Source organism: Rhamphochromis sp. 'chilingali' (assembly GCF_963969265.1).
Source record: "Rhamphochromis sp. 'chilingali' genome assembly, chromosome: 19".
In the NCBI taxonomy this organism is placed as follows: domain Eukaryota; kingdom Metazoa; phylum Chordata; class Actinopteri; order Cichliformes; family Cichlidae; genus Rhamphochromis; species Rhamphochromis sp. 'chilingali'.
Window position 1 is genome coordinate 3,075,698 of NC_137946.1, and position 15,269 is coordinate 3,090,966.

At 40.2% G+C, this 15,269-nt stretch overlaps 1 protein-coding gene across 1 annotated transcript; it reads right to left on the bottom strand.

Annotated features, from left to right (window-relative positions):
• Positions 1-5,945: 5,945 nt before the first annotated feature.
• On the bottom strand, positions 5,946-15,124 carry acer3 (alkaline ceramidase 3). Its single transcript, XM_080866568.1, has 11 exons — positions 14,991-15,124; positions 12,925-13,035; positions 12,713-12,765; positions 12,523-12,575; positions 12,195-12,276; positions 12,061-12,096; positions 9,740-9,798; positions 9,509-9,610; positions 9,096-9,200; positions 8,968-9,013; positions 5,946-8,854 (listed from the first exon to the last, which is right to left on the bottom strand). Exons 1-11 carry the CDS (start codon positions 15,091-15,093, stop codon positions 8,801-8,803), a joined length of 804 nt encoding a protein of 267 aa, XP_080722694.1. The 5' UTR covers positions 15,094-15,124; the 3' UTR covers positions 5,946-8,800.
• Positions 15,125-15,269: the final 145 nt, after the last annotated feature.

Below are 15,269 nucleotides of genomic sequence, written 5' to 3' on the forward strand. Positions count from 1 at the left end.
ATTGGGCAAAAGACAACATCAAAGAAGACACTCTTCTGGCTCGGTATTTGGACAAGGACATTTTTGGAGTTTCCTCATTAGTGTGTTTATAAATCAAAGAAAAAGGGAGACTTTGTGCCAGGCCTTAACTACATCCTCACTCAGTTTGTGCTTATATCTGGATGGGTTGTAAAAGTGTCCCGATATCAAAGATCAAGGGGAATGTGCGGAGCTTTATTAACTACAGATATAAAGTTAATGAGTCATATCCTGAAGCTATGTGAAAGACTTGTTGAATCTAAGGAGAGAGGTGACAATCAGCAAGCAGCAGCATGGCCTAATGCCAAGAAAGAGCACTACAGATGTGATGTTTGCCTTATGAGCATTGATGGACTATAGAGAAAGTCAGGAGTAGTTGCACTGTCTTTTTGGATCTACACAAAGCATAAGATAAGATTTTCACTGGGAGTGAGCAGACAAGGCTGAGATGACTTGGACATGTGCAAAGGAGGGATAGTGGATACACTGAACAAAGGATGGTGATTATGGAGCTGCCAGGCAGCTGAAAAATAGACCTCACAGGAGGTTCATGGATGTAGTGAAGGAGGATATGCAGAAGATGCTAGGGATTGGTTGAAATAAAGGCAGATGACTGACTGAGGCAACCTGTAAACACAAAAACTAGAAGGTTGCTTTTGAGGTATGTTTCTAGGTTATTGTCCATCTGTAGTGTAAAGTGTTTTCTGAACCTGAATTTGAGCAAAACATAAACTTCCAAACTGAGTGTGTTACTTCCTATGGCAGACACAGCATAAATAAACTCCTGTGAGCCAGTTCCATTGGAAAGGATATCACATCATCACACTGCCCATACAAGTTTTCCAAAGTTTTCCAATTACTCATCTGCAACACAGCTGCCAATAGAGCAGTAGTCCATGTATTGTGGTGTGCTACACAGTCAAAATTATAATAATTGTGTCACTGTCACCTTGGACATGATTATATATGGCAACACCACATCACACATCCTGTACTATCCTAAATAGTCCTTCATTAATTGCTGACCTTTTTAGAGACTAATGGAATCAGTGAGAAATTCTGGGTTTAAACCGCGCCACAGTACCGATACAGCGCTATTAAGAGTTTTTAATGAACTGCTTTTAACTGCTGATTCAGGGCGCTCAGTGGTCCTAGTTTTATTAGACTTAACGTCGGCTTTCGAAACGGTTGATCACAATATTCTCCTGGCAAGGCTAGAACATGTAGCTGGACTTAAAGGTAATGTCCTTTCATGGTTTAAATCATACTTATCTGAGAGGTCTTTCTCCGTCACAATGAGGAAATACTCTTCCTCTTCTGCCCCTTTCTGTTGCGGTGTCCCCCAGGGCTCGGTGCTAAGTCCTACATTATGTTCTTTGTACATGCTGCCCTTGAGACTCATTTTCAGAAAGCATAATATCTCGTTTCACTGCTACATCCAAATTGACTCCCCCCAGAATCAGGATGTCCAGTCCTCATTAGTGCCTTTGTTCAACTATCTGCGGGAAGTTAAAGCTTGGCTATTACAAAACTCTCTAACTCTAAATGATAATTATTGTTTTTGACAGTCCCATTCCCCTGGACCAGCTAACTAATACACTGGGGTCCTATGCCAGCCATCTCTCTTATACTGTTAGAAATCTTGGCGTGGTCCTGGGCAGCTCACTCAAGTTAGACAAACAAGTTGCCTCAGTTGTGAAAACGAGTTTTTACCAGCTACGTCAAATCTCCAAAGCAAAGCCCTGTATTCCACATAAAGACCTTGAAAAGCTTATCCATGCCTTCATTACTTTGAGACTAGACTATTGCAATTCTCTGTACATGGGCCTCCAATTCTCTCCCCTCCAACGTTTGCAATTAGTTCAAAATGCCGCAGCACGCCTCTTAACTGGCACCAGAAGGCATGATCCCATCCCCCCACTTCTAGCCAATCTACACTGGCTCCCTGTTAAATACCATATTAAAATCCTTTTGTATACTTTAAAATTTTAAATAACCTGGCACCCAGTTACCTAACAGGCCTTCTCAACGTGTAGAGCCCCAAGAGAGCGCTCAGATCCTCTAACCAACTGCTCTTAGTGCAACAAAGGCCCCGACGAAAGACTAGAGGGGACCGAGCTTTTGCAATTGCTGCACCCAAACTCTGGAATAATCTTCCTATCGATGTCCGCATGTCAGATTCCATTCAATTGGAATCTAGACTTTGAAGCAAATTAGTTTGGACATCCACCTGGTCTGCAGATGTGCTATGTAACTGTAACTATAACTGTTTTTAAATGTTTTTAACTGTTCTTGTTGCCTTTGTTGTAATCTGCTTTGCTACCTTGTGTGAGGCACTTTGATGGACACTGTCCTTTTTAAATGTGCTATAGCAATCAAAGATTGATTGATTGATACTGAGAGTCAAATTCCTCCGTGTAAACTACGCTGAGAAGAAAGACAAGTATCTGTTTTGTTTTGTTGTTGCTGTTTGTTTTTTATGGACACATTTGGGCTGTGTGTTACTGATCAAGCACTTAGCGCATACAGAGCAGTAAAGAAAAGGTGAAACCAGCTTTACACTAAGTTCAGACACTTTATTCAGAGATGCAGTTTTACATTTATATTACTATAACTATGCCAAATTTTTATGACATGTGGCTGAACTGCTTTTTTTTGGCGCATGCTCTGCCACATACAAACACAGACACACACCTTTATTAGATTTCTGGAACCTGTTGGCACTTCACTGAAACAGGCTCAAGTGACTAACAAAGGACTCGTTGACTAATGGAGCAAATCAGTGACCTCAATCAGCGCAGAAAAGTGGTGACGCGTTTTGAGATTTGTCACCTTCTTTAACCCAGACCAAGCCTTCTTTTACTATTATGCCTTACACAGAGGTACAATAGCAAACATTCTTCCTCAATGTACTGAAAGGTTTCTCAGCTTCTGCATAGTTTGGACTGTCAACATTTGGTTATGCTGTGTCAGCTATTACATGTCTTTTATTTTACGAGGTTCCATTTTTTATATGCCATGTTTTACGTATCAAAAAATGATTTGAAAAAAATAATCAGGTCCTTTCCAAGTATTAACATTAGCTCAGTGCAACTCCAGATGTACAACAACACATGACCTATTACACTATGCAGTTATTATTTAACAAAAAATAAGCCAAAATGCAGAAGAAGTGTGTAAAAAACTAACTTCACTTGCAGCCAGATACTGTCAAAGGAGGTAACACCTCAAATCTGATGAAACACCTGGCGACACATAGCGTTTTTTTAAAAGCCGAGAAATGCGCCGTATTTGATAGTTTGCTGCAAGACCTCACACCGTGCACATCTACTGCGGGTGGGTTGCCTGTTATCGGACCCGGAGTTAGCAACATCCCCCAAAAACACGTCCTGGCCCCTAGCCCTGCCAGTGTAGCAGAAATGATGACGGATGATGATGGCAGCAGCAGCAGCCGTTCTTCTCTGCGTGAGTAGCTTTTCTCTCTAAAATTATTACCACTAATGGTGATAATCCACGAATTCTATTAAAAACACTGTAGGCATCAAGGGCGCTGCCCTGGATTGGTTTAAATCCTATCTCTCCAATCGGCTCTCTACGGTACATCTGGCTACATCCTCTTCCTCGGCTGTACCTGTTTGCTGTGGTGTCCCCCAGGGATCTGTGCTGGGCCCTACCCTTTTCTCATTATATTTGCTTCCTTTAAGTGCCATCTTTGAGAAATACCATATTGCTTATCACTATTATGCAGATGATATCCAGCTCTATTTTGAGCTAAACGACGATCTTGCTCTGTCTCTGAATAGCCTCCGAGAATGCATGTCTGAGGCCAAGAAGTGGTTGTTGTCGAATTCTCTTATCCTTAATGAGAAGAAAACCGAGATTATGATTTTTGGTAGTAATGCCCTTCGTGCCAAACTCCGCGATGCCTTTGGTTTTCTTAGTTGTTCTCTCTCTGATACTGTCAGGAATCTGGGTGTCTTATTTGACAGCTCCTTTTCACTTGACAAACAAGTGTCTGCTGTTGTCAGATCTAGTTTTTACCAGCTTCGTCTTATCTCTAAGGCTAGGCGCTATATCCCGCATAAAGACCTCGAAAAGCTCATCCACGCCTTTGTAACGTCGAGGCTAGACTATTGTAATTCACTTTATTGTGGTCTCCACTCTTCCCTTTTACAGAGATTACAGACAGTTCAGAATGCTGCAGCTCGCATTCTAACTAAAACCAGCAAGTTTGCCCACATTACTCCTGTCCTTGCCGATCTGCACTGGTTGCCTGTCAAATATCGTATTCAATTTAAAATTTTGTTGTTTACTTTTAAAATTACTAACAACACTGCACCCAGCTACCTTAAGGACCTTTTAAACCCTTATGCTCCTGCTAGGGCTTTAAGGTCATCGTCACAGTTACTGCTGGCTCAGCCCAGATCTCGACTTAAGACTAGAGGTGATCGATCGTTTGCTCTTGTCGCACCTGTGCTGTGGAACAATCTCCCGATTGGCATCCGGGCATCTGATTCTATTCATTCTTTTAAATCACAGCTTAAAACATATCTTTTTAAACTTGCCTTCTCCACCTTTTAATTGCTGGTTTGTTTGTTTGTTTGGTTGGTTGCTGTGACCTATTGACCTCTTGTATTAATTCCCTCCTATCTTTCTATTGGTGTCTTTTATTATGGAATGTGCTGTAGTCATTCTTATTGGTAGCTTTTATCTATGAACATAACTCGTTATTTTTATTTATCCGTTATCAATGTTTGAACCTTTTATTGTTTTATGTAAAGCACTTTGGTATGCCCAAGGCTTTTAAATGTGCTCTATAAATAAAGATTGTTGTTGTTGTTGTTAGCTTAATGTTGTTTGTGTGTAATTTACGTTGAGTAGGCTAACCACGTTATTACATTAATGCATGTAAGGTGAACTAGCAAACATCATCATAGCTACATGCGGCTGTCTTCTTGTTTGATGGCAGATACTCCCTTCACCCTGGCCAAAAAGGCTAAAATGACCAAAGAAAAAGTGGAAAACAGCTGAACATGAGAGGTTTTTGGACAAAGTTTGTGTTTTTTCCATTGTTTAAGCACTGCTTCCAGCCAGGTGGTTCTCATCACAAGCACTACAAAAGCAAACGTTTTGGCAGTTTGCTGGTCTGAAGCATTCAGCTGTGTGTTACCACAATGCCAAGCAGGAAAGACACCAGTGATGATCTTAGAGAACAAATCCCTCAGTGCTCATTAATCTGGAAAGGGTAATTTCCAAACATTTTTTTGGAAATTGTTTTCATTTTAAGTCTTTCATTTTACAGAAAAAAAATTATCCCAAAGTCAGACAAAGTGAAACTGAATGTCAAAAAATACATGAGCGACATGTTAAAGTTTAGAATGTCACACTAAGACTGATCAAAAATAACTTGTTTGAAAAGGCTGCCAGCAGAAAGCCTCTTTTTGGCACAGCCTAGGTTTGCAAAGTTACATCAGATGTCTGACCACATAGCACAGAAAAACATGGGGTGGGCATGATTTGGGCACCTTGCAGTCTTTTAGTCCACCATGATCTCTGCTATATAACAAAGTATTCTAGAGTCAAAAAAGGTTGTCAAACAGTGACAAGCGAAGCTTAGCCAAAACACAAAAAAACCTAAATGTAGCAATGACAAAGTCCAAAACTCAGCCTCACTGAAATATGTTAATAAATTGCTGCAAAAGGTGGTTGTGCAAGCTACTGAATAATGGGGTGTACTTCCATATTGTGTTTTGTCCTAATGACAGTGTTTAATATGCTGTGCATTCTTCACCTGAGGATGTATTTACCACATTTTCCAGTGTATATGCGTCACAGTAAATTACTGCTTTACTCTAGGTTTGAATGACTCCAACCGACTGACTAACAACATGCCAATAACACACAATACTCACGATCCACATGGTATATGGTGATGGAAGTTTGACATTTCTTTTATTTGACAATACATGACACCGTAAAAGACTGGCACATGATCAAAGTACAACAAAAACCATGGCAGAATTTGCTCTTCTTCACTGCAAATAATCAGGGGAAGGGCACACTGCAGAACACAAACTGAATGGTTTATCACAAACATCAAGGCAACTCGGATTACACTGCTAGGAAAACGATAAGGCACCTTCTTTGACACCTGATCACCCATACTGATGAGCAACGTTTTCAAGCTATATCATACAGTGATGTTTCCAAACACGCATGTGGACAACGGTAATACTTTTCTTTTGTACATTGTGCTTGCGAATGTTTTTCCGAGACTGGGTCTGTGTACTTATTAGACCCAAGCATGAGTTGGTGACACAGCGTTTAATTATGACAACAACACCAAAAAAATGAAAATACTACATGTTGTCTCAAGATCCAGTGCACAGCAGTTGAGGCCACAGCAAATGCCAAAGAATCTCTCACTACTGTAGTGTTGTGCATCTTCCAGTTTTACATACATCTCCATGGTTTCACAGTAACCGAACAAAAACATTGGAAAGAAAAAAGCCCTTCATTTCACCACACAAATGTAAGCATGGATCCTAACAGCCAGATCTAGAGCAGATAGGTAGTTCTTCATACACTTAATGACAAGCTTGGCAATGTCTGAAATATGCTGGAAATTTACAGCCACCTAGTGGTTCAGAATCAGAATCAGAATCAGAATACTTTATTGATCCCTGGGGGAAATTATGCATGAGAAACTGTATCACAAGGCGTCTGTAGATGTGCATTTGCACACTTTGCCTCGTCATTATAAAGTCATGTTGTTGTTTTTTAAACAAAATGTATTGTTTGGCTATAATTTAAAAGATGGGACTTTGAAAGTTTTCTCAGAATTACTATGGACACTTAGCCATATTACTGTTCTTTAACATAATGATCAATGAACATTGAGGGGATTATCAGGTCTTTAAGTGATGGCCTGATGAATCCTGCTTCTTGGCCCAAACTACTCTGCGTTTAATAAGGCTTTTGTGCTTTTTACATGTTTTAATGCTTTGTATCTCGTTCTATTTAATCTCAACAAGCTTATCTCAGTTGTTCTCCTGACTGAAGTTCAGTCCGTTTACAGCATCCTGCCAAAAGATTGCATTTGTCCCTAACCTTCGGGAACCCTCACGTTAACTTTTATTGAGTGGAAAAAAGTTGATTTATCCTCTAGCTTTACTGTTTATGTTATGCTAACATAGCTGTGTCGCTAGCGATCAAGTAGCACATCATTATATACCAGCTAGCCAAACTTCAGTAACCCTACAAACGTCACTGCTGTTTAGTTTTGTCTTCATTTATGTTGAAAGTGATAGCAGAGCTGTACGTCTTAATTTGTTTCTGAAATCCCTCACTCAGAACATGCTATATTATATTTAGATGGAAGCTAGCGAGCTAACTTCCTGCTAACTTCTAACTGTTAAATTTCATAAATTCTGTTTTCATGGATGCCTGGATGTTAAACTTATTTGTTACACCTGGTAAAGCAGCAACACTGATTATTTTATTAAAGATGAAAGAATTTAGACAGTTTTAACTCTCACTGATGCCGCAGTGATCTTGTGACTTTGAGACCTGCAGTGGAGTTTGGGCCCAGGCACGGCTAATGACTCAGACTCAAGCTTAAAGACCGGATAGCTAATGCAGAAGGAGATATTTAGCAAGCCAGAAGTGGACAAGTCCAGTTCTTCATTCACCGCAGCTCATAAAGATGTAACAACTCAGACATGTTCCAGTCATTCACTTGGTCCTTTGATTCACTTTCAACAACTAAAGTTCTACTGACAGACTTTTAACTAGTTTCACTATCAACGTTTCAAGTATGACTGTCCTGTACTGTATAACAACCCTGAGGTAGTCTCATTATGGTTCCACTACACCTACCCCCGTGGTGGCTGTAGTTCTTCATAAAGCACAAATTAGTTCAGAGTATCGCTTTAGCAGGAAGAGGAAGCTTTCTGTCTGTTCAGAGAAACTGGAGATGTAGAAAGTGATTTGTCTTGCGCCTTGCACCAGGAAAAATCTTAACTTCGTCAATAATTTTTTTGTTTTGTACGAGCACTGAACTATTAAAATACCTCACACATCACACGTGTGTTTTGATTCCCAGTGTAACTTAAAACGTTAGAATATTAAAAAACAAACAAGCAAATGAGTGAACAACTATGATGAGTTGAGACATCTGAGCTACACCGCATCAGATTTCTAGCTGGCATTTACTCCATTTGTAGTAAGCATATCCCGAAACTACATTAGGGACAGGATGTGCTGTAAGTAGTGTTCTCTCAGCTACCGATAAGCAAAGTACTCTGATCTATACTTGCTACTAACAGGGATGCATTTGAAGGGGATTTAAACATTCACAGGACTGAACATACAAAGGCAATGTCATGTGACTTTTGCATTAATGACACTCATTACCCCATTCCCAAACCCTACCCAAGCTAAAGTCCAAAACCCTTTCAGCATTAGTCACTTCAACAGATCACTTCATTGCATCCAAAATTAATAACCAAATAAAATACTACACTCCAATAAAATTACAGAAAAACTAGTCTAATAAATTATGGTGATTAAAAAATAATAATTTCTTAGAACTGATCTCAGTGCTATACTGTACTTAATCCCCACTGTGCAGAGCTGAAGGGTCCCTGGGGTGGTGTCTTGGGGCCCACCCTCCCCCTGGCTGGGTCCCCCCAGCAGCTGCAGGGTGACATTGGCAGGTCCCGGTGCCGAGGATGTCTGCCTTTGGCAGTCACAATCCTTCGGTTGGTCCCCTTTCCTTCATTCAGCTTGTCCTCTGTGGTTCAATGTGCAATGTGGGCCACACTCCACATAGAAACTGTACAATGTTAAGATACAGCCACAGGTCACCAGTGAGATAACAAATATTCAAACAAACACGTGACACTACATAACATACACAATATCCTGCAGACAAAGAGTTGGGTGTACCTTTACTTTTGGCCTGTACTTGAGGTAGGTTGATCTGATCTGCAAACTAAAAAACAAGAACAATTGATTTGAATCCATGTGGACAATAAACCGCACTGCAGCTGGTTTCTTCTGTGACTGAAGCTTACCTGAAAAGTATGTGTAGGTAAGACCCCAGACCTGTAAATATGTGCCACCACGCATGGAACTGTGTTACCACTCCAACACCAGGGGGCAGTGTTTGTCTACTGGCTCTGGGATTCAAAAGTAAGTGTTTACCCAACAACTCGAGACATTAACAAAGTGAAACATTTTTATCAACTACAACAAAAAATGATAAGAAATTGACCCAAAGATCGTGATTTAACACCTGCATGGACATTTAAACCTAAACATGCATTTTTTTTTTTAGAGAAACAGTGTCGGTTGGTTTGATTGCAGTAACATCGGAGTTACAGTTTATGACTTTGAAGTGAACACTTTTACCATTGCAACTGTTAGGTGGAGAATAATTAACTTGGTTCTCAGAATTTCACAATTAACCTTAACTTCCACTACTCACCTTAAAGAGTCACAGAAGATATTGTCGATGTTCCAAAGAAGGAAACCCAACAAAAAGATAGCTAAAGAGGTGTAGAACAGTGGCTTGTGCCATGGGTACACCCTGAAAGAAAATCAAACACAACAACAAAAAACACCCTTCAGCATGTTGTTGCCTTACTGAATATTAATGAATAACACGTCTTTTGATATGTTAATGTTTCTTATTTAATGGACCTTGTGGCAAACTTACCATGTAACAATGAAGATAGAACGCAATACTAGGCAAGCTACTAGAGCACCATACATGACCTGGAAACAAGGGCAGGTGTTTGGATTTGAAACAGAGTTGGATCATGCATGATATGGATACAGATACAATCTTTCAGTAATTATACATTTCCACTGAGTCAGCAGAGTTCAACTGACAGGAAATTCCTCCGATGGAAACAGCCCGAGCTTGCGCACAACAAATAATAGCACAGCTTATTAGCATATGATGTTGGTCATGTAAAATCTCCTTTCATCTAACATTTTTGTTTTCTGGTGTTTCATGCACATTGTAGCCAACTGCTAACCTTTTGTGATATAAATCATTTGAGCTTTCTAATCAGAATTGTCAGCAGTTTTATTTCTGCTCAGGAAGTGGCATATCTGAGAAGTTCCTTATAATCGAAAAAGAACATGCAGCCAGAAAGATTTCTAATACTAAATCTAGCCAAGCCCAATAATCATATTCAAGTTCTGTTTCATGTTGGCTTTAGCTGAGCTGTGAAAAGCATGGACACATTTATTAAAAGGTCTAACACTGCACTAGCTTTGTGCAGGGATCGATCCTCCGCTCTAACTCTGAGCAACAGCTGCTCACCAGAAGGCAGAAAAAGCCTGTTGGAAACAGAAGTCTGTAAATGTGTCACACACCCAATCATAAAAAGGTAATTTTAGCATTTTTCATTAATTTAACTGAAAAACAAATGGGAACATCTTCTGTGTTTTTCCAACAGTCTGCTAGTAACACAGTGCCTAAAGATACAATTTAAAACAGGTTCTTTAGGTGTCAGGTGTCTTTTTATACTTGAATGATCATAGGTCATTTTTTGTTAAGCTGATAAAGAAACATTTCCCTGAAAATGGTCAGGGACAACAAGTCGGTGACAAAGTTAAACATTTGAAAGACCTTCACAAAGCCTGGAGAACAATTACTGAAGAACAGTTCAAAAAGTTATACGTCTGGTTCCTTGAAAGCAAAATATAAAGAAATTAAGGGTGGCTCAAGACTTTTAGACAGAACTGTAACTAACAAGTAATTGAGGCCCATAATTCAGGACTCACTAATCCCTGTTAGACTGTGTTGTGTTTGACCTGTAGCATTATTGACTTGGCTCTTTTTTAACAACAGATAAAAAGGAACAATATGGTAGCAAATTAGAATATAACTAAAGAAAGGAACCAGTATATACAGCTAGGTCCATAAGTATTTGGACAATTCTAATTCTATTTTTTCTAGTTGGAGGTTATACAGAGCTCTGTTTACCCTCCACAGTGGAATTTAAAAACAAAACAGCCTAATGTGATTCAGATGCAAAAATTTAACTTTAACTCTAAGGCTCAAAAATATATTGACAACTGGCTAGCAAGCTGTATCAGGTAAAGATATAAGAATTAAGTTGATTTAAAGTGTTCAAGTGTTTTCACTGGAATGGTTAATATGAGGTCAAAAGAAATGCTGATGCAAGTGAAAGAGGCCAGCATCAGGCTGGAAATACTAAATAAACCAGACAGATAGGAAAAGCTCATAGTCCACAGCATACTACATCATCTGTTACATTTGGTGGAGGCTGTGTATGGCTGCCAGTGGAACTGGGCCAGTAGCAGGCCTGGGTTAATTACCATTTATTATTATTACTATTACTAGCAATAGCGGTAGTTGTAGCAATAGTATATCACTGTCAGATTTTTGAGTAAGATTTAAAAATAAAGCAAACATTCTTCAGCTAAGCAGCACACAACTGTTAACTAAACTGACATCATGTTTCTGTGCATGTTTATGGATGTGTTGGCTCACCATGCTAGAACAGAGGGAGTGTTATCACAACCACTACAGACCAGTGTGATTAGTAAACAAATACAGCTCCAAGGACTAAACAAAGGCCACTTTGTCACATTGTCTTTATTGCTGTAACACAGCACATTACCTGAGACTATAACAGGTACAGACAAACACTAACAGCAGCCCTACATACTTGGCTATGCTTATCTTTAATGGTTTTTAGGGTTAGGCGTATTAGATTTATCTCTTTCCTGGCAACAAGTGTTTGACGTGTTTAATGCCACAGTTAAAGGTTTGTTTCTTTTTCAGGGCTCTGGATCATTTTTCTTAATGGTACACTTGAAATTCCTCTGCTTTGGTGTGAAATGCTGCCATACATTTAACACCCACAATGCACCAAGCTGAGTTTGCATGCCGCATTGGCAAGCTCAGTGTTTACACAAGCCAAAGTAGACCTAAGGCACCCTAATTGCAAACAATGAGCAACATGAGTCAGGTGAACATAATGCAAAACACTCCCTTACCTGGTGAAACACTGGCTCCTTCCACTGCAAATATACCTACACAAGTAACAGTCAACAGGGACAGGACGATCGTTAATGCTTTCTTCCTGAGTTCAGTTTCAGAGTAAACTGGTAATGAAAACATGTATACTCACCACAGTGACTGAGACACTGAAGATAAATAATATTGCAATAGGAAATAAACTGACACCTTTCTCCTGCTTGAAACACTCATATCTGAAAAACAAATTAATATTTATCTTTTATATTGATCTTGATAAGAAGAGAACCAAAGGGCAAAGGGCAAATATAAGCTGAGCTAAAATGAAAGTGAAATCTAGAAACAAATCTTCAAAAACAGGCTGGTTTTTTTTAAGGCATCAAGTTATCAGTAAAGGATTCACTGGTTCATTTTACAGTGATACTGGATTTGTTCTCAGGTGAGTGCTGCAACAATTGATCCAAAAAGATGAAGGCACTTACATACAGTAGACAAAAACGCAGGTACTGTAAATCATAGGCAACTCATCCAGTAACTGCAAATGACGAGACAGAAAAGAAAAGAAACACGCATTACTACATCACTGTACAAGCAAGCATTTGGTCAAGTAGCAAATGCTCATGAGTTCAGTTTATGCCCGCTTTTGCTGACATGTTCAGATTTGCAGCCCACCTGCATCTCATACAGCAGCGTCATGTGGAAGCACCAGGAACCAACACCAACAGCTTGGGTGTGGGGGAAGAGTACACACAAGACACAAAAATTCAAAGTTAGGACATTCGGCCGGAGGCGTTTGCTGTAAATACTGAGCCACTACTCTCAATAACTGTCACAAGCACGTTCTCGCAACAATCACAGCATTAATGCAGAGCCAGTGCACCAACCTGCCAGTCCGAGAAAAGAGCAGATGTAGCGGGACTCGAGGCCGTCACGGAATGTCTGGATGGCCCCGTAAATGGGAGGGAGAATCATGATCAGGTTGCTGACAGTGTTCCCTGTCAGCAAAGACAGCATAGATAAATGAAAGTCGGGTGACATGACCTTTAAGATAACTGCACATCTCTGAAAAGCTCAGAGAAAACGTGACATGGCCGCAACGAGTGTTATGCATGGTATCGCATTACCACGGTTGCAGCATAAAATTCAAAGGGTGCACAGCTATAAAATCTCTATTATACGATATAGAAGCAATAGCACTAGGTTTCGTTTATTTAAACTGTTCAAATATGCAAATAGTTTGAATTTAGACTGATCTGGGTTTTTGCTTCTTAGCTAGTCAAAACTAAAACTACCCGACCCCTTTACTGACAAATTAATATGACACCTATACACTCAAACCTGAAATCACATTTTTCACACAGCATGTTACAATCTTGTGTTTTAGATCCTAATTTTATAGGCTGTGTTTTCCCCACTATGTTTTACAGTGTGGCACAGACAGATGAGGGCGACCTGTAGTAGGGTTGTAGTGGTCAGTTCTGATTCAAATGATTCAACCAATTACGCCGAGCAAAACTACGCTTGATATACAAATGTGTCCTCTGACTGAACCGGTGTCACTGTTCAGGCAGAGAACCTCCCTCCCCCCATAGGTCATTAACGTGTGCATGGAGCACTGCTTGCACATCATCTAGTCCACAGGGAACCTGACAAAACAGAGCTCAACTCTGAACACAACCTTGCACTTTGTGGGTGTGGCTATGTATGCACTGAGGCGTGGAAAACAATCAGACTTACCAGGACATTGCATTGTTTGAAAACTAACTTACTAGAATCTCCAGAAACCAGCATGCCTTTATCTGCAGATTCCTGATTAAAGCCACCAAAATATGCAGATTTTGGTTACTGATAAAAATTACCCATACCAGAAGTGCAGTCTACTATAAAGGACACACGAAACTATAGCAGAAAACCTGCAGCTAGGCAGATGTGTGTCAGACAGAGGAAGACAGATGACAAAGGAGTCCAAACTGCAACGCTTAAGATCACTTTGAGCCAACTTTGGATCAACTGTTGCACCATACAGTAACTCTGAACACCGCTGACAACAGCAAGTGAACCTTTTCCCTTCAAAGGAGAAGTACCGTAACAGTTACAATGTATTACAATGAACTTGCTGGACACATGGATTTTGCACTGTGTCACACATGACGACAGTCATTTGTATCACTTTATGTTACGAACTGTCGCCATGAACTATTAATAGGCTGGGTAAACATTTTTGTTTGCTGCACAGGAATGGGTCATTCTTCTGTTCGCTTGTTTGGCTAGAGTAAATTATTTCGAAGAGTTTTACTGTCTCCTTAATGTTCAAGCCTTTGTCCTGTCATTTCTGCTGATACAACAGCTTTTTGATAAGACTGATGGAAACAGCGGTTTAATCTAAGATTACGGTTCCAGAGGAACAGGTTTTTTTTATCGGTGGACAAGGCAGAGAGGCGCCCTGATAATGTGAAGGGAATGTTTTATCAAGTTTCCAGTGGTGCCCGTGACTGACTAACGTACTGTCTTACAGGAAGAACACGTTCAACAGCGGACTTGTAACACAAATGGCTGGCAACGTGAAATAATATGAAGTGAGCCGTTTGTGCTGAGCTGCTTTGCATACAGGTTTAAAGGTTGTTCGATACGTGTAGCGAGTGCTGGCTAGCGTTACGATGCACAGAACAGGTTGACAATATATCCGCTGTAAACAGCGTATCTTTTTCCTCATTTACTTACAGCTCCGGTAGCCGTACAGATTAACGTTTACACTACACGGAGAAAATCATGTTATTAGCCGAGATAACACAATAATAGATATGCACTACATTACAGTTACACCAGTTCTTCCTATGTTTACCTTAGAGGGGCGAAGTACTACGACTCTCCCAGTCTAAAGCCTCATTAAACGAACCCCCAAATTCACCGTTTTTAGAGTAAATGATGGTGCGGGCAGATTTTTACTTACAGAATTCCGCGATGTAAAAGGACACGACATAATTTTCCTCACACCAGTCCAGTGTTGAGGTCGGCCGCCCCCAGTATCCTTGCCTGTCTATCGAGGGAGCCATGATGAAAGAGGAGGAGGCTGTAGGCGCTAACGGATTTGTAGTCCCATCATAGTGCACGAGCGCTCCGCGAGCCCTCCTCCACGCGCGATGGAGAGGGCGATAGCGAGAGCCAGTTGAGCTGCTGCTAAAAAAAAAAACACACGAAAATACACACTACAAATACACAAAAGTGAAAG

Coding starts and splice junctions, on each gene's coding strand:
- acer3 (XM_080866568.1), bottom strand. CDS start 15,093: ATGGCTCCCTCGATAGACAGGCAAGGATACTGGGGGCGGCCGACCTCA. Junction 12,277..12,522: donor TGCGTTTTTGTCTACTGTAT/GTAAGTGCCTTC, acceptor TTTGTTTTTCAG/ATATGAGTGTTTCAAGCAGG. Junction 9,201..9,508: donor ATCTTCTGTGACTCTTTAAG/GTGAGTAGTGGA, acceptor TTTGAATCCCAG/AGCCAGTAGACAAACACTGC.